General features: G+C 49.5%; 1 protein-coding gene across 1 annotated transcript in view; it reads right to left on the reverse strand.

The window, feature by feature from the left end:
- ripk2 (receptor-interacting serine-threonine kinase 2) overlaps positions 1-21,601 on the reverse strand; it is a 97,842-nt gene extending 76,241 nt beyond the window's left edge. The window contains exon 1 of the mRNA XM_038809099.1: positions 21,102-21,601. Coding sequence (XP_038665027.1) covers positions 21,102-21,292 — 191 coding nt within the window. The 5' untranslated portion in view covers positions 21,293-21,601. The remainder of the gene's footprint in view (positions 1-21,101) is intronic.
- Between the last annotated feature and the right edge of the window lie 590 nt (positions 21,602-22,191).

Genomic DNA, 22,191 nt, shown 5'->3' on the forward strand with positions numbered 1-22,191 from the left:
ATATCGAGCGTGGAGAGAGAAGCTCGACTTCAATAATGATTGTGCAGAGAGGTGAGACTTCAATAACAAGCGTGGAGATAGGAAGGTGAGACTTCAATGACGAGCGTGGAGATAGGAAGGTGAGACTTCAATAACGAGCGTGGAGAGAGGGAGGTGAGACTTCAATATCGAGCATGGAGAGAGAAGCCCGACTTCAATAATGATTGTGCAGAAAGAGAGGTGAGACTTCAATAACGAGCGTGGAGAGAGGGAGGTGAGACTTCAATAACGAGCGCGGAGAGAGTGAGGTGAGACTTCAATAACGAGCATGGAGAGAGTGAGGTGAGACTTCAATAACGAGCACGGAGAGAGGGAGGTGAGACTTCAATAACGAGCGTGGAGAGAGGGAGGCGAGACTTCAATAACGAGCGCGGAGAGAGTGAGGTGAGACTTCAATAACGAGCATGGAGAGAGGGAGGTGAGACTTCAATAACGAGCGCGGAGAGAGTGAGGTGAGACTTCAATAACGAGCATGGAGAGAGGGAGGTGAAACTTCAAAGACGAGCGTGGGGAGAGGGAGGTGAGACTTTAATAATGAGCGTGGAGAGAGGGATGTGAGACTTCAATAACGAGCGTCGAGAGAGGGAGGTGAGACTTCAATAACGAGCGTGGAGAGAGAAGCACGACATCAATAATGAGTGCGGAGAGAAAAGCGCAACTTCAATAACGAGAGTGGATAGAGATGCGCGACTTCAATAACGAGCGCGGATAGAGCAGCACAACTTCAATAAGGAGCACGGAGAGAGAAGTTCGATTTCAATAACGAGCAGAGGGAGAGAAGCGTGACTTCAATAACGAGAAGGAGAGGGACGCGCAACTTTAATAACAAGCGTGGAGAGAGACGTGTGATTTCTATAACAAGCGTGGATAGAGAAGCTCAACTTCAATAACGAGCGTGGAGAGAGACGCACAATTTCAATAACGAGGGTGGAGAAACACGACTACAATAACGAGCGTGGAGGGAGAAGCGCGATTTCAATATCAAGCGTGGAGAGAGAAGCGCGACTTCAATAACGGGCGTGGAGAGGAGCGCGACTTCAATTACGAGTGTGCAGAAACGAGGCTTCAATAACGAGCGTGGAGAGAGAAGCGCGACTTCAATAACGAGCGTGGAGAGAAACGCGACATCAATAACAAGCGTGGAGAGAGAAATGCAACTTCAATAACGAGCATGAAGAGAAGCGCGGCTTCAAAAATGAATGTGCAGAAAGAGAGGTGAGACTTCAATAACGAGCATGGAGAGAGGGAGGTGAGACTTCAATGACGAGCGTGGAGAGAGGGAGGTGAGACTTCAATGACGAGCGTGGAGAGAGGGAGGTGAGACTTCAATAATGAGCATGGAGTGAGAAGCACGACATCAATAATGAGTACGGAGAGAAAAGCGCGACTTCAATAATGAGTGTGGAGAGAGAAGTTCGACTTCAATAACGAGCAGAGGGAGAGAAGCGCGACTTCAATAACGAGCATGAAGAGAAGCGCGACTTCAATAACGAGCGTGGAGAGAGAAACGCGACTTCAATAATGAGCGTGGATAGAGGGAGGTGAGACTTCAATAAAGAGCGTGGAGAGAGAAGCGCGACTTCAATAACGAGTGTGGAGAAACGCGACTTCAATAACGAGCGTGGAGAGAGAAACGCGACTTCAATAACGAGCGTGGAGAGAGAAACGCAACTTCAATAACGAGCATGAAGAGGTGCGCGACTTCAATAACGAGCGTGGAGAGAGAAACACGACTTAAATAACGAGCATGAAGAGAAGCGCGACTTCAATAACGAGCGTGGAGAGAGAAACGCGTCTTCAATAACGAGCGTGGAGAGAGGGAGGTGAGACTTCAATAAAGAGCGTGGAGAGAGAAGCGCAACTTCAATAACGAGCGTGGAGAGAGGGAGGTGAGACTTCAATAAAGAGCGTCGAGAGAGAAGCACGACTTCAATTACGAGTCTGGAGCAACGCAACTTCAATAACGGGCGTGGAGAGAGAAACACGACTTCAATAACGAGCGTGGAGAGAGACGTGTGACTTCTATAACAAGCGTGGACAGAGAAGCGCGACTTCAATACCGAGCGTGGAGAGAGATGCGCAATTTCAATAACGAGGATGGAGAAACACGACTACAATAACAAGCGTGGAGAGAGAAGCGCGACTTCAATTACGAGTCTGGAGCAACGCAACTTCAATAACGGGCGTGGAGAGAAAAACGCAACTTCAATTACGAGTCTGGAGCAACGCGACTTCAATAACGAGCGTGGAGAGAGAAACGCGACTTCAATAACGAGCGTGGAGAGAAACGCAACTTCAATAACGAGCATGAAGAGAAGCGCGACTTCAATAACGAGCGTGGAGAGAGAAACGCGACTTCAATAACAAGCGTGGAGAGAGAAACGCGACTTCAATAACAAGCGTGGAGAGAGAAGCGCGACTTCAATTACGAGTCTGGAGCAACGCGACTTCAATAACGAGCGTAGAGAGAGAAACGCGACTTCAATAACGAGCGTGGAGAGAGAAGCGCGACTTCAATAACGAGCGTGGAGAGAGAAGCGCGACTTCAATAACGAGCGTAGAGAGAGAAACGCGACTTCAATAACGAGCGTGGAGAGAAAAGCGCGACTTCAATAACGAGCGTGGAGAGAGAAGCGCGACTTCAATAACGAGCGTGGAGAGAGAAGCGCAACTTCAATAACGAGCATGGAGAGAGAAGGGCAACTTCTATAATGAGTGTAGAGGGAGAAGCGCGACTTCAATAACGAGCGTGGATGGAGAAGTACAACTTCAATAAGGAGCAAGGAGAGACTTCAATAACGAGTGTGGAGCAACGCGACTTCAATAACAAGCTCAGAGGGACCTGGGGCTGGTCCCGAAAGGAGGCCCCAAGGACGCGAGTTAGGGCCCGAGGATTTTTGTGGGAAGGAACGCCGAATGTGCCTGGACCGCTGCTCAACGGTTTGCTGGGCCAAAGGGGCCAAGCGGAACATTTGAGACTCTTTCCTTTGTTCATGGACATTTATGTGCTTTTTCTCTTTTTTCTGTGGTTTTTTCCCTTTTTATGTTTTTTTTTCCTGTTTGGGCTTTATGTGCAGCTCGTGGAAGACACTGGAACCGGCTTGCCCCAGTGGGGGGGGAGGAGGACGGGGGAACAAGGGGAATGGGACAGGAAGGCGCCGGAGTGTTGAGTCACCGGGCTAGCAGATTGGCTAGTCAAGGAAGTCAGATGGGGGGGGAAGTAACAGCCAGTAGATGGCGGGGGTGGGGGTATCGGGGGATGGGGTTAGGGGAGGGGGGGTTGTTCTGCTGACGGGAGAGGGACTTGAAATAGGCACTGGAAAGGAGGTCGAGGGTGGAGGCAGCCAAAGGGCGGGCCAGGAATGGCGCGACGCACGGGCCGGGGGCCGGCCCGAGAAAGGCTATGGCTGACCAGCGGGGTGGGGGGGGTGGGATGTGCCCCCCGACCAGGCTGATCACCTGGAACGTCAAGGGACTGAATGGGCCGGTTAAGAGGGCGCGGGTGTTCGTGCACTTGCGGGCCCTGAGGGCGGACGTAATTATGTTGCAGGAGACACATCTGAAAGTGTCAGACCAGACCAGGCTAAGGAAGGGCTGGATTAGCCAGGTCTTCCACTCGGACTTGGACTCGAAGTCCAGAGGGGTGGCAATCATGATCAACAAGCGCGTGCAATTTGAGGCAGAGGGCATATCTGCAGACAGGGGGGGCAGATACCTGATGGTACGGGGCAGACTGGAGGGGAGAAGGGTGGTGCTGGTGAATATATATGCCCCGAACTGGGATGACGTGGACTTTATTAAAAGAGTGCTGGGGAAGATCCCGGACTTGGATTCTCGCAAGCTAATAATGGGAGGGGACTTTAACATGGTCCTTGACCCGACTTTGGATCGGTCGTGTCCCAGAACGGGTAGACTCTCAGCAATGGCAAGGGAGCTGAAAGGGTTTATGGGGCAAATGGGGGCAGTGGACCCCTGGAGAGAGGGACAGCCAACAGGAAGGGGCTACTCGTTTTACTCGCACGTCCATAAAGTATATTCCAGGATAGATTTCTTTGTAATAAGCAGGGACTGTATGGGGGAGGTAAAGAACACGGAATACTCAGCAATTACCATTTCAGACCATGCCCCGCATTGGGTGGACCTGCAGTTCGGGGGAGCGAGTTATCAACGCCCGCAATGGAGGCTAGATGTGGGACTGCTGTCGGAGGAGGGGATCTGCGAGAGGCTTCGGAAATGTATAAAAAATTACCTGCAGGTGAATGACACTGGGGAGGTCTCAGCGGCGACCGTGTGGGAGGCGCTAAAGGCAGTAGTTCGGGGGGAGCTGATTTCAATTGGGGCCCACAAAGCCAAGGCAGACCGGGCAGAGATGGATAGATTGGTCAGGGAAATGGGCCGGATAGATGAAGAGCACGCGGAGTCCCCGGGGGAGGTTTTACTCAGGGAAAGGCGGAGGCTACAGGCGGAACTGGGGGCACTATCCACGAGCAGGGCCGTGGAACAGCATAGGAAGGCGAGGGGAGTGGTGTACGAGTATGGGGAAAAGGCTAGCAGACTGTTAGCGCAGCAACTCAGGAGGAGGGAGGTGGCCAGGGAAATAGGTAGAGTGAGGGACGAGGGGGGGCGCAAAGTGGAGGATCCGGCAGAATTGAATAGGGTATTCCGGGACTTCTATCGTAAGCTGTATACTTCGGAGCCGCCGGAAGAACCGGAGGGGATGAAAAGGTTTCTGGACGGGTTAACATTCCCAACAGTTGGGGGGGGGGCAAGTGGAAGAGCTGGGCGCCCCGATTAGAGTAGAGGAGGTATTGGGGGGCCTAAAGGCCATGCAGTCGGGGAAGTCCCCGGGGCCGGATGGATACCCAGTAGAGTTTTATAGGAAGTTCTCTGAGCTGGTGGGCCCGGTCTTGGCGAGGGTTTTCAATGAGGCAAGGGACAGAGGGACCCTGCCGCCGACAATGTCACAAGCCACCATATCTCTGATATTGAAGCGGGGTAAAGACCCAGAGGTGTGCGGGTCCTACAGGCCAATCTCCCTGATTAATGTAGACGCCAAGCTCCTGGCAAAGGTACTGGCGGGGAGAATGGAGGACTGTGTACCGGAGGTGATTGGGGAGGATCAAACTGGGTTCGTGAAAGGTCGGCAGCTGGCGGCCAATCTGAGGAGATTGCTCAACGTGATAATGATGCCCCCGGCGGGTAGAGAGGTGGAGGTAGTGGTGGCAATGGACGCCGAGAAGGCCTTTGACCGGGTAGAGTGGGACTATCTATGGGAGGTGCTCGGACGGTTTGGGTTCGGGGAGGGATTGGTGGATTGGATCAAATTATTATATCAGGCCCCGAGGGCCAGCGTCAGGACCAACAGAGAAGTGTCGGAGTACTTTAGGTTGTACCGAGGGACTAGGCAGGGCTGCCCGCTCTCCCCGCTGCTGTTTGCGCTGGCCATAGAGCCGCTGGCGATGGCGCTGAGAGCCGCAGAGGGTTGGAAGGGGATGGTGAGGGGCGGGGTTGAACACAGGGTTTCTCTTTATGCAGACGACCTGCTCCTGTACGTGTCGGACCCAGTGGCCGGGATGGGAACTATACTGGGAATGCTGAGGGAGTTCGGCCAGTTCTCAGGATACAAATTAAATACGGTCAAGAGTGAAATGTTTGTGGTCCAGGCAAGGGGCCAGGAGAACAGATTGAGAGGGCTACCGTTTAGGCTGGTTGAGGAAAATTTCCGGTATTTGGGAATCCAGGTGGCACGAGACTGGGGCAGGCTGCATAAGTTAAATTTGGCCAGGGTGGTGGAGCAAATGAAGGGAGAGTTTCGGAGATGGGATGCACTCCCGCTGTCGCTGGCAGGGAGGGTGCAGACTGTAAAGATGACAATCCTCCCTCGATTTTTGTTTATTTTTCAGTGCCTCCCGATCTTTATCCCACAGTCCTTCTTCAAAAGAGTTAACGGGCTGATCATGAGCTTTGTCTGGGCGGGAAAGTCTCCGCGGGTAAAGAAAGCGATGTTGGAGAGGAACCGCAGCGAGGGAGGGCTGGCTTTGCCGAGTCTGGTCAATTATTACTGGGCGGCCAACATCGCTATGATAAGGAAGTGGATGGTGGGTACGGGGTCTATTTGGGAGCGGGTGGAGGCGGCTTCGTGCAGGGGCTCCAGTTTGGAAGCCCTGGTCACGGCTCCTCTACCGCTGCCGCCGGCCAAGTACACCACCAGCCCGGTAGTGGTGGCGACCCTGTGGATATGGGGCCAGTGGAGGAGGCATGTGGGGGAGATGGGGGCGTCTGTCTGGGCGCCAATCTGCGACAACCATCGGTTTGCCCCCGGCAGTATGGATGGGGGGTTCCGAGTATGGCGGCGAGCAGGGGCGGGAAGGGTGGGTGATATGTTCCTGGAAGGGAGCTTCGCGAGTTTGAGGAGCTTGGAGGAGAAATTTGGGGTGGTAAGGGGAAATGATTTTAGATACCTACAGTTGCGGGACTTTGTTCGTAGACAGGTCCCATCTTTCCCGCGCCTCCCGCCAATGGGGATCCTAGACAGAATAGTCTCTGGGAGGGATGAAGGGGAGGGTAGAGTCTCGGGTATTTATAAGGTGCTCATGAGGGAGGAAGGGTCCCAGACAGAGGAACTGAAACTTAAATGGGAGGAGGAGCTAGGCGGGGAAATAGAGGATGGGCTGTGGGCAGAGGCCCTGAGTAGGGTAAACTCGACCGCGACATGTGCTAGGCTCGGGCTCATCCAATTTAAGGTCGTTCACCGGGCCCATATGACGGTGGCTCGGATGAGCAAATTTTTCGGGATAGAGGACAAATGCGCTAGGTGCGCGGGAGGACCAGCGAACCATGTTCACATGTTTTGGGCATGCCCTGAGCTGAGGGGGTACTGGGAGGGATTTGCGGGGGTCATGTCCCAGGTGCTAAAAACAAGGGTGGTGATGAGCCCAGGGGTGGCAATTTTTGGGGTTTCGGAAGACCCGGGCGTCCAGGGGGAGAAAGAGGCCGATGTGTTGGCCTTTGCTTCCCTGATAGCCCGGCGACGAATATTATTGGCGTGGAGGGACTCAAAGCCCCCGAAGACGGAGTGGTGGCTTGCGGACATGTCGAGTTTCCTGGGGATGGAAAAAATCAAGTTCGCCTTGAGGGGTTCTGTGCAGGGGTTCACCCGGAGGTGGCAACCATTTATTGACTTCTTTGCGGGAGAGTGAGCGTCAGCAGGGGGGGGGGGGGGGGGGGGGGGGGGGGGGGGGGGGGGTTAGAGTAGAGTAGGAGGGAAAATATGGCGGGTAGTACCGGTGGGAGGGGAGCGGGCTTGTGCAATATGTTACGGTGGAAGTATTGAAAGTACGTGGATGTTTGCACATTTTTGCCTTTTTTGCTTCCTTTCTGATGATGTCTGTAACTGTTTATAAAGCCAAAAACTACCTCAATAAAATTGTTTATTAAAAAAAAGAGAGGGAAGCACAACTTCAATAACGAGCGTGGAGAGAGAGGTGCAGCTTCAATAACGAACGTGGAGCAACGTGACTTCAATAACGAGCGTGGAGAGAAAAGCACGACTTCAATAACGAGCATGGAGAGAAGCACAACTTCAATAATGAACGCAGGGAGAGAAGTGCGACTTCAATAACGAGCGGGGAGAGAGAACCGCAATTTCAATCACGAGCATGGAGAGAGAAACGCGACTTCAATAACAAGCATGGAGAGGGAAGCGCGACTTAAATAACGAACGGGGAGAGAGAAACTCAACTTCAATAACGAGCACGGAGAGGAAAGCGCAACTTCAATAACGAGCGTGAAGAGAGACGCGGAACTTCAATATGGAGTGTGGAGAAACGCGACTTCAATAACGAACGTGGAGAGAGAAGCGCGACTTCAATAACGAGCGTGGAGAGAGAAGCGCGACTTCAATAACGAGCGTGGAGAGAAAGCGCGACTTCAATGACGAGCATGGAGAGGGAAGCGCGACTTCAATAACGAGCGTGTAGAGAGACACGCAACTTCAATATGGAGTGTGGAGAAACGCGACATCAATAACCAGCGTGGAGAGAGTAGCGCAACTTCAATAACCAGCGTGGAGAGAGAAGCGCGACTTCAATAACGAGCGTGGTGAGAGAAACGCGACATCAATAACCAGTGTGGAGAGAGAAGCGCGACTTCAATAACGAGCGTGGTGAGAGAAACGCGACATCAATAACCAGTGTGGAGAGAGTAGCGCGACTTCAATAACGACCGTGGTGAGAGAAGCGCGACATCAATAACCAGTGTGGAGAGAGTAGCGCGACTTCAATAACGACCGTGGTGAGAGAAGCGCGACTTCAATAACGACCGTGGTGAGAGAAGCGCGACTTCAATAACGAGCGTGGAGAGAGAAGGGCAACTTCAATAACGAGCATGGAGAGAAGCACAACTTCAAAAATGAACGCAGGGAGAGAAGTGTGGCTTCAATAACGAGCGCGGATAGAGAAGTGCAACTTCAATAACGAGCGGGGAGAGAGAACCGCAATTTCAATAACGAGCGTGGTGAGAAGCACAACTTCAAAAATGAACGCAGGGAGAGAAGTGTGGCTTCAATAACGAGCGCGGAGAGAGAAGTGCGACTTCAATAACGAGCGGGGAGAGAGAACCGCAATTTCAATAACGAGCGTGGTGAGAGAAACGCGACTTCAATAACGAGCGTGGAGAGAGAAACGCGACATCAATAACCAGCGTGGAGAGAGTAGCGCGACTTCAATAACGAGCGTGGAGAGAGAAGCGCGACTTCAATAACGAGCGTGGAGAGAGTAGCACGACTTCAATAACGAGCGTGGAGAGAGAAGCGCGACTTCAATAACGAGCGTGGAGAGAGAAGCGCGACTTCAATGACGAGCATGGAGAGGGAAGCGCGACTTCAATAACGAGCGTGTAGAGAGACGCGCAACTTCAATATGGAGTGTGGAGAAACGCGACATCAATAACCAGCGTGGAGAGAATAGCGCGACTTCAATGACCAGCGTGGAGAGAGAAGCGCGATTTCAATAACAAGAGTGGAGAGAAGCGCGACATCAATAACGAGCATGGAGAGAGGGAGGTGAGACTTCAATAACGAGCGTGGAGAGAGAAGCGCGACTTCAATAACGAGCGTGGAGAGAGAAGCGCGACTTCAATAACGAGCGTGGAGAGAGAAGCGTGACTTCAATAACGAGCGTGGAGAGAGAAGCGCGACTTCAATAACGAGCGTGGAGAGAGAAGCGCGACTTCAATAACGAGCGTGGAGAGAGAAGCGCGACTTCAATAACGAGCATGGAGAGAGAAGCGCGACTTCAATAACGAGCGTGGAGAGAGAAGCGCGACTTCAATAACGAGCGTGGAGAGAGAAGCACGACTTCAATGACGAGCGTGGAGAGAGAAGCGCGATTTCAATAACAAGAGTGGAGAGAGTGAGGTGAGCTTTCAATAACGAGCATGGAGAGAAGGAGGTGAGACTTCAATAATGAGCATGGAGAGAGGGAGGTGAAACTTCAATAACGAGCGTGGAGAGATAGAGGTGAAACTTCAATAACGAGCGGGGAGAGAGAACCGCAATTTCAATAACGAGCGCGGAGAGAAGCACAACTTCAAAAATGAACGCAGGGAGAGAAGTGTGGCTTCAATAACGAGCGCGGAGAGAGAAGTGCGACTTCAATAACGAGCGGGGAGAGAGAACCGCAATTTCAATAACGAGCGTGGTGAGAGAAACGCGACTTCAATAACGAGCGTGGAGAGAGAAACGCGACATCAATAACCAGCGTGGAGAGAGTAGCGCGACTTCAATAACGAGCGTGGAGAGAGAAGCGCGACTTCAATAACGAGCGTGGAGAGAGAAGCGCGACTTCAATAACGAGCGTGGAGAGAGTAGCACGACTTCAATAACGAGCGTGGAGAGAGAAGCGCGACTTCAATAACGAGCGTGGAGAGAGAAGCGCGACTTCAATGACGAGCATGGAGAGGGAAGCGCGACTTCAATAACGAGCGTGTAGAGATACGCGCAACTTCAATATGGAGTGTGGAGAAACGCGACATCAATAACCAGCGTGGAGAGAATAGCGCGACTTCAATGACCAGCGTGGAGAGAGAAGCGCGATTTCAATAACAAGAGTGGAGAGAAGCGCGACATCAATAACGAGCATGGAGAGAGGGAGGTGAGACTTCAATAACGAGCGTGGAGAGAGAAGCGCGACTTCAATAACGAGCGTGGAGAGAGAAGCGCGACTTCAATAACGAGCGTGGAGAGAGAAGCGCGACTTCAATAACGAGCATGGAGAGAGAAGCGCGACTTCAATAACGAGCGTGGAGAGAGAAGCGCGACTTCAATAACGAGCGTGGAGAGAGAAGCGCGACTTCAATGACGAGCGTGGAGAGAGAAGCGCGATTTCAATAACAAGAGTGGAGAGAGTGAGGTGAGCTTTCAATAACGAGCATGGAGAGAAGGAGGTGAGACTTCAATAATGAGCATGGAGAGAGGGAGGTGAAACTTCAATAACGAGCATGGAGAGAGGGAGGTGAGACTTCAATAACGAGCATGGAGAGAGGGAGGTGAGACTTCAATAACGAGCGTGGAGAGATAGAGTTGAGACATCAATAACAAGCGTGGAGAGAGGGAGGTGAGACTTCAATAACGAGCGCGGAGAGAAGGAGGTGAGACTTCAATAAGGAGCGTGGAGAGATAGAGGTGAGACATCAATAACAAGCGTGGAGAGAGGGAGGTGAGACTTCAATAACGAGCGTGGAGAGAGGGAGGTGAGCTTCAATAACGAGTGTGGAGAGATAGAGGTGAGACATCAATAACAAGCGTGGAGAGAGGGAGGTGAGACTTCAATAACGAGCGCGGAGAGAAGGAGGTGAGACTTCAATAAGGAGCGTGGAGAGATAGAGGTGAGACATCAATAACAAGCGTGGAGAGAGGGAGGTGAGCTTCAATAACGAGCGTGGAGAGAGAAGCGCGACTTCAATAATGAGTGCGGAGAGAAAAGCGCGACTTCAATAACGAGCGTGAAGTGAGACGCGCAACTTCAATAACAAGTGTGGAGAGAGAACGGCAATTTCAATAATGAGCGTGGAGAGGGAAGCGCGACTTCAATAACAAGCACAGAGAGGGAAGAACGACTTCAATAACGAGCGTGGGGAGAGACGCGCAACTTCAACAACGAGCGTGGAGACGGAAGCACAACATCAATGATGAGCGTGGATAGAGAAGCGCAGCTTCAATAATGAGCATGGATAGAGAGGCGCACCCTCAATAAGAATCACGGAGAGAGAAGTTCGACTTCAATAACTAAGGCAGGGAGAGAAGTGTGACTTCAATAACGAGCGCAGAGAGACAAGCGAGACTTCAATAATGAGTGGGGAGAGAGAAGTGCGACTTCAATAACGAGCGTGGAGAGTGGGAGGTGAGATTTCAATAACGAGCGTGGAGAGTGGGAGGTGAGACTTCAATAACAAGCGTGGAGCAACACGACTTCAATGAAGAGCATGGAGAGAGAAGCGCAACTTCAATAATGAATACAGTAAGAAGTCTTACAACACCAGGTTAAAGTCCAACAGGTTTGTTTCAAACACGAGCTTTTGGAGCACGGCTCCTTCACCTGAAGAAGGAGCCGTGCTCCAAAAGCTCGTGTTTGAAACAAACCTGTTGGACTTTAACCTGGTGTTGTAAGACTTCTTACTGTGCTCACCCCAGTCCAACGCCGGCATCTCCACATCATCAATAATGAATGTGCAGAAACAGAGGCGAGACTTAAATAACGAGCATGGAGACAGAAGCGCGACTTAAATAACGAGCGTGGAGAGAGAAGCGCAACGTCATAAACGAGCATGGAGAGAGAAGCACAACTTCAATAATGAATGTGCAGAAAGAGGCGTGAGACTTAAATAACGAGCGTGGAGACAGAAGCGCGACTTAACTAACGAGCGTGGAGAGAGAAGCGCAACGTCAATAACGAGCGTGGAGAGAGAACCGCAATTTCAATAACGAGCATGGAGAGAGAAACGCGCCTTCAATAACAAGCACAGAGAGGGAAGCGCGACTTCAATAACAAGCACAGAGAGGGAAGCGCGACTTAAATAACGAGCGTGGAGAGAGAAGCGCGACTTCAAAAACGAGCGTGGAGAGAGAAGCACGACTTCAATAACGAGCGTGGAGAGAGAAGCGCGACTTCAATAACGAGCGTGGAGAGAGAAGCGCGATTTCAATAACAAGAGTGGAGAGAGTGAGGTGAGCTTTCAATAACGAGCTTGGAGAGAAGGAGGTGAGACTTCAATAATGAGCATGGAGAGAGGGAGGTGAAACTTCAATAACGAGCATGGAGAGAGGGAGGTGAGACTTCAATAACGAGCATGGAGAGAGGGAGGTGAGACTTCAATAACGAGCGTGGAGAGATAGAGGTGAGACATCAATAACAAGCGTGGAGAGAGGGAGGTGAGACTTCAATAACGAGCGCGGACAGAAGGAGGTGAGACTTCAATAAGGAGCGTGGAGAGATAGAGGTGAGACATCAATAACAAGCGTGGAGAGAGGGAGGTGAGACTTCAATAACGAGCGTGGAGAGAGGGAGGTGAGCTTCAATAACGAGCGTGGAGAGAGAAGCGCGACTTCAATAATGAGTGCGGAGAGAAAAGCGCGACTTCAATAACGAGCGTGAAGTGAGACGCGCGACTTCAATAACAAGTGTGGAGAGAGAACGGCAATTTCAATAATGAGCGTGGAGAGGGAAGCGCGACTTCAATAACAAGCACAGAGAGGGAAGAACGACTTCAATAACGAGCGTGGGGAGAGACGCGCAACTTCAACAACGAGCGTGGAGACGGAAGCACAACATCAATGATGAGCGTGGATAGAGAAGCGCAGCTTCAATAATGAGCATGGATAGAGAGGCGCACCCTCAATAAGAATCACGGAGAGAGAAGTTCGACTTCAATAACGAAGGCAGGGAGAGAAGTGTGACTTCAATAACGAGCGCAGAGAGACAAGCGAGACTTCAATAATGAGTGGGGAGAGAGAAGTGCGACTTCAATAACGAGCGTGGAGAGTGGGAGGTGAGATTTCAATAACGAGCATGGAGAGTGGGAGGTGAGACTTCAATAACAAGCGTGGAGCAACACGACTTCAATGAAGAGCATGGAGAGAGAAGCGCAACTTCAATAATGAATGTGCAGAAACAGAGGCGAGACTTAAATAACGAGCATGGAGACAGAAGCGCGACTTAAATAACGAGCGTGGAGAGAGAAGCGCAACGTCATAAACGAGCATGGAGAGAGAAGCACAACTTCAATAATGAATGTGCAGAAAGAGGCATGAGACTTAAATAACGAGCGTGGAGACAGAAGCGCGACTTAACTAACGAGCGTGGAGAGAGAAGTGCAACGTCAATAGCGAGTGGGGAGAGAGAACCGCAATTTCAATAACGAGCATGGAGAGAGAAACGCGCCTTCAATAACAAGCACAGAGAGGGAAGCGCGACTTAAATAACGAGCGTGGAGAGAGAAGCGCGACTTCAAAAACGAGCGTGGAGAGAGAAGCGCAACTTCAAACACAAGCATGGAGAGAGAAGGGCAATTTCAATAATGAGCATGGAGTGAGAAGCGCGACTTCTATAATGTGTGGGGAGAAGCGTGACTTCAATAATGAATGTGCAGAAAGAGAGGTGAGAATTCAATAACGAGCATGGAGGGAGGGGAGAATTCAATAATGAGCATCGAGAGAGAAGCGCAACTTCAATAATGAGAAGCGCGACATCAATAATGAATGTGCAGAGAGGTGAGACTTCAATAACGAGCGTGGAGAGAAAAGCGCAACTTCAATAACGAGCATGGAGAGAAAAGCGCAACTTCAATAACGAACATGGAGAGAGAAGCGCGACTTCAATAACGAGCGTGGAGAGAAAAGCGCAACTTCAATAACGAGCATGGAGAGAGTAGCGCGACTTCAATAACGAGCGTGGAGAGAAAAGCGCAACTTCAATAACGAGCATGGAGAGAGAAGCGCGACTTCAATAACGTGCGTGGAGAGAGAAGCGCAACTTCAATAACGAGTGTGGAGCAATGCGACTTCAACAATGAATGCGCAGAGAGGTGAGACTTCAATAACGAGTGTGGAGAGAAGGGCAATTTCAATAACGAGCGTGGAAAGAGAAGCGCGACTTCAATAACGAGCGTGGAGAGAGAAGCGCAATTTCAATAATGAGCGTGGAGAGAGAAGCGCGACTTCAATAACGAGCGTGGAGAGAAAAGCGCAACTTCAATAACGAGCATGAAGAGAAGCAAGACTTCAACAATGAATGTGCAGAAAGAGAGGTGAGACTTCAATAACGAGTGTGGAGAGAAGGGCAATTTCAATAACGAGCGTGGAGAGAAAAGCGCAATTTCAGTAACGAGCATGGAGAGAGAAGCGCAACTTCAATAACGAGCGTGGAGAGAGAAGCGTGACTTCAATAACGAGCGTTGAGAGAGAAGCGCGACTTCAATAACGAGCGTTGAGGGAGAAGCGCAACTTCAATGACGAGCGTTGAGAGAAGCGCGACTTCAATAACGAGCGTTGAGAGAGAAACGCAACTTCAATAACGAACGTGGAGAGAGAAGCATGACTTCAATAACATGCAGGAGAAGCGCGACTTCAATAACGAGCGTGGATAGAGAAGCGCGAATTTAATAACGAGCATGAAGAGAAGCACGACTTCAACAATGAATGTGCAGAAAGAGAGGTGAGACTTCAATAACGAGTGTGGAGAGAAGGGCAATTTCAATAACGAGCGTGGAAAGAGAAGCGCGACTTCAATACTGAGCATGGAGAGAGAAGCGCAATTTCAATAACGAGCATGGTGAGAGAAGCGCGATTTCAATAACGAGCGTGGAGAGAGAAGCGCGACTTCAATAACGAGCGTGGAGAGAGAAGCGTGACTTCAATAACGAGCGTTGAGAGAAGCGCGACTTCAATAACGAGCGTTGAGAGAGAAGCGCGACTTCAATAACGAGCGTGGAGAGAGAAACGCAACTTGAATAACGAGCGTGGAGAGAGAAGCGCAACTTCAATAACGAACGTGGAGAGAGAAGCATGACTTCAATAACATGCAGGAGAAGCGCGACTTCAATAACGAGCGCGGATAGAGAAGCGCGACTTTAATAAAGAGCATGGCGAGTGAAGTGTGATTTCAATAACGAGCGTGGAAAGAGACACACCGCCATCAGCAACATCCTTTCTGCATCAGCCCTGTTAAAATTTTGTCGACTTCCATGAGAATCCCCCTCATTCTACCTAACACTAGCGCATATAATCGTAATCAATTCAATCTCTCATCGCAGGTCTGTACTGCCATCACAGGAATCAGTCTGGTAAACCTTCGCTGCACTCGCTCTACAGCTAGAACATTCTTCTTCAGATAAGGAGACCAAAACTGCACATACTATTCCAGGTGTGGTCTCACCAAGGCCCTGTATAATTGCAGCAAGACATCCTGCTCCTGTACTCGAATCCTCTCGCAATAAAGGCCAACATACCATTTGCTTTCTTTACCGCCTACTGTACCTGCATGCTTACCTTCAGTGACTGGTGTACGAGGACACCCAGATATCTTTGCATGTTCCCCTCTCCCAATTTATGACCATTTAGATAATAATCTGTCTTCTTGTTTTTGCTACCAAAATGGTTAACCTTGCATTTATCCAAATTATTACTGCATCTGCCATTCATTTGCCCACTCTCTCAACTTGTCTAAATCACACTGAAAGATCTCTGCATCCTCCTCACAGCTCACCCTCCCACCCAACGTGGTGTCATCTGCAAATCTGGAGATATGACATTTTGTTCCCTCATCTAAATCATTTAATAATAATAATAATCTTTATTGTCACAATCAGGCTTACATTAACACTGCAATTAAGTTACTGTGAAATGACCCTTGTCGCCACAGCCTGTTCAGGTACACAGAGGGAGAATTCAGAATGTCCAATTCACCTAACAGCACGGCTTTCAGAACTTGTGGGAGGAATCCGGAGCACCCGGAAGAAATCCACGAGACTCAGGGAGAACGTGCAGACTGCACAGGCCGATGCCGGGAATTGAACCTGGATATGGGGCCCGAGCACTGATCTCTGTGGTACTCCACAAGTCACAGGCTGCTAATTTGAAAAAGAATCATTAATTCCTACTCTTTGTTTCCTGTCTGCCAAACAGTTTTATTTCCATCTCAATATACTATCCCCAATCCCATGCGCTTTAATTTTACACGTTAATCTTTCATTGCGGGACTTTGTCAAAAGCCTTCTGAAAGTCCAAATACACCAAATCCACTGGCTCCCCTTCATCAATTCTACTAGTTACATCCTCGAAGAGTTCCAGCAGATTTATCAAGCATGATAAATCCATAAATCCATGCTGACTCGGTCCGATCCTGCCTTCTAAGTGCTTCCTGTTTTCTAAGTGCTCTGCTATAAAATCTTTGACAATGGATTCTAGAATTTTTCCCACTAGTGACGTCAGGTTTACTGGTCTATAATTCCCTGCTTTCTCTTTATCTCCATTTTAAAATAGTGGAGTTACATTAGCGGCCCTCCAATCTGCAGGAACTGTTCCGCAGTCTATAGAATTGATCACCTTCAGGTCCTCTTTTCTCACTAAACCCGGCATTCCCCTATTTGTGTCCTCATTTGTGAAGGTAGAACCAAAGTATATATTCAATTTCTTTGTCCCTATAATACTTTCCCCTGTTTCTGATTGTAAGGGACCTATATTTGTATTCACCAATCTTTTTCTCTTCACGTACCTATAGAAACCTGTTTTTATGTTCCCTGCAAGCTTACTTTCGTACTCTATTTTCCTCTTCTTAATCAATCTTTGGTCATTCTTTGCTGAATTGTAAACAACTCCCAATCCTCAGACCTGTTGTTTGTCTTGGCCAATTTGTATGCTACCTTCTTGGATCAAATACTATTCCTAATTTGATTTGATTTGATTTATTATTGTCACATGTATTAGTATACACTATACAGTGAATAGTATTGTTTCTTGCATGCTCAGCAGACAACGCATACCGTACATAGGGAAGGAAGGAGAGACTACAGAATGTAATGTTACAGTCATAGAATTTACAGTGCAGAAGGAGGCCATTTGGCCCATCAAGTCACCAGCCCTTTGAAAGAGCACTCTACTTAAGCCCACACCTCACCCTATCCCCATAACCCAGTAGCCCCACCTAACCTTTTAGACACTAAAGACAATTTAGCATGGCCAATCTACCTAACCTGCACATCTTTGGACTGTGGGGGGAAACCGGAGCTCCCGGAGGAAACCCATGCAGACACGGGGAGAACGTGCAGACTCCGCACAGACAGTGACCCAAGCCGGGAATCGAACCTGGGACCAGGGAGCTGTGAAGCAACACTGCGCTACCATGCCGTTCATGGTTTAGGATAGGGTGTAGAGAAAAGATCAACTTAATACGAGGTAGGTCCATTCAAAAGTCTAATGGCAGCAGAGGGGCTGGTTTAGCTCACCAGGCTAAATCGCTGGCTTTTAAAGCAGACCAAGCAGGCCAGCAGCACGGTTTGATTCCCGTACCAGCCGCGCCGGAATGTGGCTTTTCACAGTAACTTCATTGAAGCCTACTCGTGACAATAAGCGATTTTAATTTCATTTTTCATTTTCATTTCATTTCATTTCAGAAGAAGCTGTTCTTGAGTCGGTTGGTAGATGACCTCAATCTTTTGTATCTTTTTCCTTACGGAAGAAGGTGGAAGAGAGTATGTCCAAGGTGCGTGGGATCCTTAATTATGCTGGCTGCCTTTCTGAGGCAGCGGTAATTATAGATAGAATCAATGGATGGGAGGCTGGTTTGCGTGATGAACTCGGCTACGTTCACGACCTTTTGTAGTTTCCTGCGGTCTTGGGCAGAGCAGGAACCATACCAAGCTGTGATACCACCAGAAAGAAGATTTCTATGGTTCTTCTGTAAAAGTTGGTGAGAGTCGTTGCTGACATGCCAAATTTCCTTAGTCTTCTGAGAAACTAGAGTCGCTGGTGGGCTTTCTTAACTATAGTGTCGGCATGGGGGGACCAGGACAGGCGCTGGATTGTGGCGACGAGGGGCGTTTCACAGTACCTTCATTGGAATCTGGCCCACAACGGTGGTGTCAACAGCAAATTTGAAAATCGAGTATAGTAGGGGGCTGATGTCACAGCCATGTGGGGCACCGGTGTTGAGGATGATCATGGAGGAGGTGTTGTTGCCTGTCCTTACTGATTGTGGCCTGTGGGTTAGGAAGTTCAGGATCCAGTCGCAGAGGGAGGAGCCAAGGCCCAGGCCATGGAGTTTGGAGATGCGTTTCGTAGGAATGATGGTGTTGAAGGCTGAGCTGTAGTCAATAAATAGGAGTGTGATATAGGTGTCTTTGTTATCTAGGTGTTCCAGTGTTGAGTGCAGGTCCAGGGAGATGGCGTCTGCTGTGGACCTGTTGCAGTGCTAGGCAAACTGTAGTGGATCAAGGCAATCTGGGAGGCTGGAGTTGATTCATGCCATGACTAACCTTTCGAAGCACTTCATAATGATGGCTGTCAGAGCCACTAGACGATAGTCATTAAGGCACGCTGCTTGGCTTTTCTTTGGTAATTCTCTTATAAGCCATGGATTGGCCACCTTTCCCATTTTACTTTTGTGCCAGACAGGAATAAACAATGTTGCAGTTCCTCCGTGCGCTCTTTGAATGTTTGCCATTGCCTATCCAGTCATCCCTTTAAGTAACATTCCCCAATTGATCATAGCCAACTCACACCTCATTTTATTATAGTTTCCTTTGTTAAGATTCAGGACCCTAGCCTCAGAATCCATTACTTTATCTGCTACCTTGATGAAAAATGCTATCCTATTATGACCCCAGGGATCTCCCACAAGTAGCTTGCCAATGATTCCGTTCTCATTACACAGTACCCAGTCAAGGATGGCCTGTTCTCTAATTAGCTCCTCAACATCTTGATCCAGAAAATCAACCTGCATACACTCCAGAAATTCCTCCTCTTTGGTATTGTGGCTAATTTGATTTTCTCAATCTATATGGGGAGGCGGTGGCATAGTGGTATTATCGCTGGACTAGTAATCCAGAGACCCAGGATAATGATCTGGGGACCCAGGTTAAAATCCCACCACGGCAGGTGATGGAATTTAAACTCAATAAAATATATTGAATTGAAAAGCCTAATGATGACCATTAAAACCACTGTTGATTGTCGGAAAAACCCATCTGGTTCATTAATGTCCTTTGGGGAAGGAAATCTGCCATCCTTACCTGGTTTGGCCTACATGTGATTCCAGACCCACAGCAATGTGATTGACTGTTAACTGCCTCCTCAAGGGCAATTAGGGATGGACAATAAATACTGGCACAGCTTGCGACGCCCACGTCCCATGAACAAATATCTCATGCGTCTCTAATTTCCTGTTAAAGCCATTGCCAACAATATCACTGCAGTTTAGGGGTCTATGTTTGATGCTCATTAACATTTTTTGCTCGTTGCTATTTCTCAGCTCATACAGATTCCGTCGGAGCTAATACCCTCCCTCACGATTGTGTTAATTTCCTCCTTGACTAGCAATGCAACCCACCACCTTTTCCTTCTTGCCTGTCTTTCCTAAATACGGAATACCCCAGGACATTCAGTTCCCCATCCTTGGTCACGCTGCAGCCATGTCTCCGTAATCCCGACTATATCATGCCCGTTCACGTCTATTTGTGTGATTAGTTCATCCACTTTATTGTGAATGCTCCACGTGTTAAGGTACAGAGCCTTTAAACTTGTCTTTTAAACATTGCTAGCCCCGCTCCCAATATTTTTCACTGTGACCTTCTTTAAATCTGGCTCTTGGTTTGTCCTCCTATCACTTTTCGTCTTGTTTTTGTCCTTATTTCCTCCTTCTCTGACTTGTTGCATAGGTCCCCATATCCCTGCCATATTAGTTTAAACCCTCCCCAACCACTCTAAGCAAATACTACCCAGGACATCAGTCCCAGTCCGGCCGAGGTGTAACCCATCCAGTTTGTACTGGTCCCCCAGAACCGTCCCAATGCCCAAGGAATCTGAAACCCTTTGTTTGCAATGGAATGGCCACAGGTGATTCCTGAACTGCCTTCTTAGCTCCCTTATTCTGCCTGGTGGTTACCCATTTTCTTCCTGCCTGTAGAGTCTGAGCCTGCGGTGTGAACATCTCTGTATACGGGCAATCCACATCACTCTCAAATTTGCATATGTTCCACAGTGTCCTCAGCCGCCGCTCCAGCTCTGAAACACAGGATTCCAGGAGCTGCAGCTAGAGACACGTCCTGCACACGTGCTGGTCGCAGGCACTGGAAATGTTCCTGGTCTCCCACATGGAGCAAGAGAAGCAAACTAAGGCTTTGAGATCTCCTGCTTTGACATAACTCTTTAAACATTTAGAAGATGCTTAATATCAAGTTACATCTTTCCTGTCCTTGTAACTACGAATTCTAGCGCTTGCAGATTATGAACCACAAAACGGATTTTCAAACCATAAAGGTGATAGAACTTGGAGAGACTTACCTACCTTACCCGCTACTTAACAATCAGTGGTAAGTCTTACACCAATGCCGACACTGAAATTAGTAAGAAGTCTTACAACACCAGGTTAAAGTCCAACATGTTTGTTTCAAACACTAGCTTTCAGAGAACTGCTCCTTCCTCAGGTGAATCCCTTTTCTGATGTAATGGGCATCTGAGGAATCTGAGGAAGGAGCAGTGCGCCGAAAGCTAGTGTTTGAAACAAACATGTTGGACTTTAACCTGGTGTAGTAAGACTTCTTACTGTGCTCACCCCAGTCCAACGCTGGCATCCCCACATCATGACACTGAAATTATTAAGAGATATTTATTTTTCCTACCCATTCACTCTGTGGTGGTGCACACAACGTGAACACGAGCACCAAAGGATTAAGAGTGTGCACAAAGTCACATTATCTTTGAAATACAACTATTAGCAGGTTGCAGATTCACAAACTAGACAAATTCTTTCAGGAATCTCGTAATGATTTAAGTAGCACCATCAATATCATACCCTTCACCCATTGGAGAGTCGAACTGTAGACATTTCACTGCCACTGTCATCCTCCAGTCGCTGTGCTGCGCTCTGAACACCACGCCATAGCCTCCTTTGCTGATATAATGCAGATCCACCAACTTCTGGTAAGGGACCACATCCAAGATGGACGAGATACTGGAGAAACTGCTGCCCCGTGAACTCTCCATGACTTCAGAAAGACACGCCCGATCCCTGTTCCTCCCTGACTGCACAGCCCGTTCCTCCAGCCGCTGCTTACTGCTTCGGAGCAGCTCGCCTCCGAGGGTGACTGCACATTTTCACCGAGCTACACTCCCTCCCACCCGCATAACTCAGCGGATCCGTCTGCCGAGGGCTGCGGCGCTCACAACACTTTCACCCAGTGTCATCGATGGTGCGAATGATTCGGCAGCGAAGGAGCCCGCTCCCTTGGTCACTTCCTCCCAGGAATTCCCCCCTTCCGCAAGCTCAGGGCTCTTCCGCTCTTCAGGATCAAACTGGCCAGACCAGATACCACGCCTTTTACGGGAAACGGAAGATCTCTGGTGTTGTGGAGCTTTCACTCGCATTTCTGGAAGAGCCACTTTCAGGAAAGTCTGATGTAGCTTTCGTAGTCGCTATTCTTTCAGAAATACTTCAGGTTCCCACAGTCAAGGCAAACTTAATCTCCATCGAGAAGTTACTAAAGTTTATGCCAAAGAATAAATTAAATGTGTTTTGTGCAGTTGGTGCTGTTCCACTTGGGAGCCATTTCAGACCAGGGGCCCGCGGGATTCTCCCCTACCCGGTGGGGCGGGGGGTCCCGGCAGGATGGAGTGGCGTGAACCACTCCGGCATCGGGCTGCCCCAAAGGTGCGGAAATCTCCGCACCTTTAGGGGTCAAGCCCTAAAACTGAGGAGCTAAGCCTCAGTGATTGGCGCCCCGCCAGCCGGCGGGAACGGCCGTTGGCGCCACGCCACCCGGGGCCAAAGGGACATCGCCAGCCGGCGGAAGTCCGCGCATGCGCCGGAGCGTCAGCGGCTGCTGACGTCATCCCCGTGCAGGCGCAGGGGAGGGGGTCACTTCCACCTCCGCCATCGTGAAGAC

Source organism: Scyliorhinus canicula, chromosome 10 (assembly GCF_902713615.1).
Source record: "Scyliorhinus canicula chromosome 10, sScyCan1.1, whole genome shotgun sequence".
Lineage (NCBI taxonomy): Eukaryota > Metazoa > Chordata > Chondrichthyes > Carcharhiniformes > Scyliorhinidae > Scyliorhinus > Scyliorhinus canicula.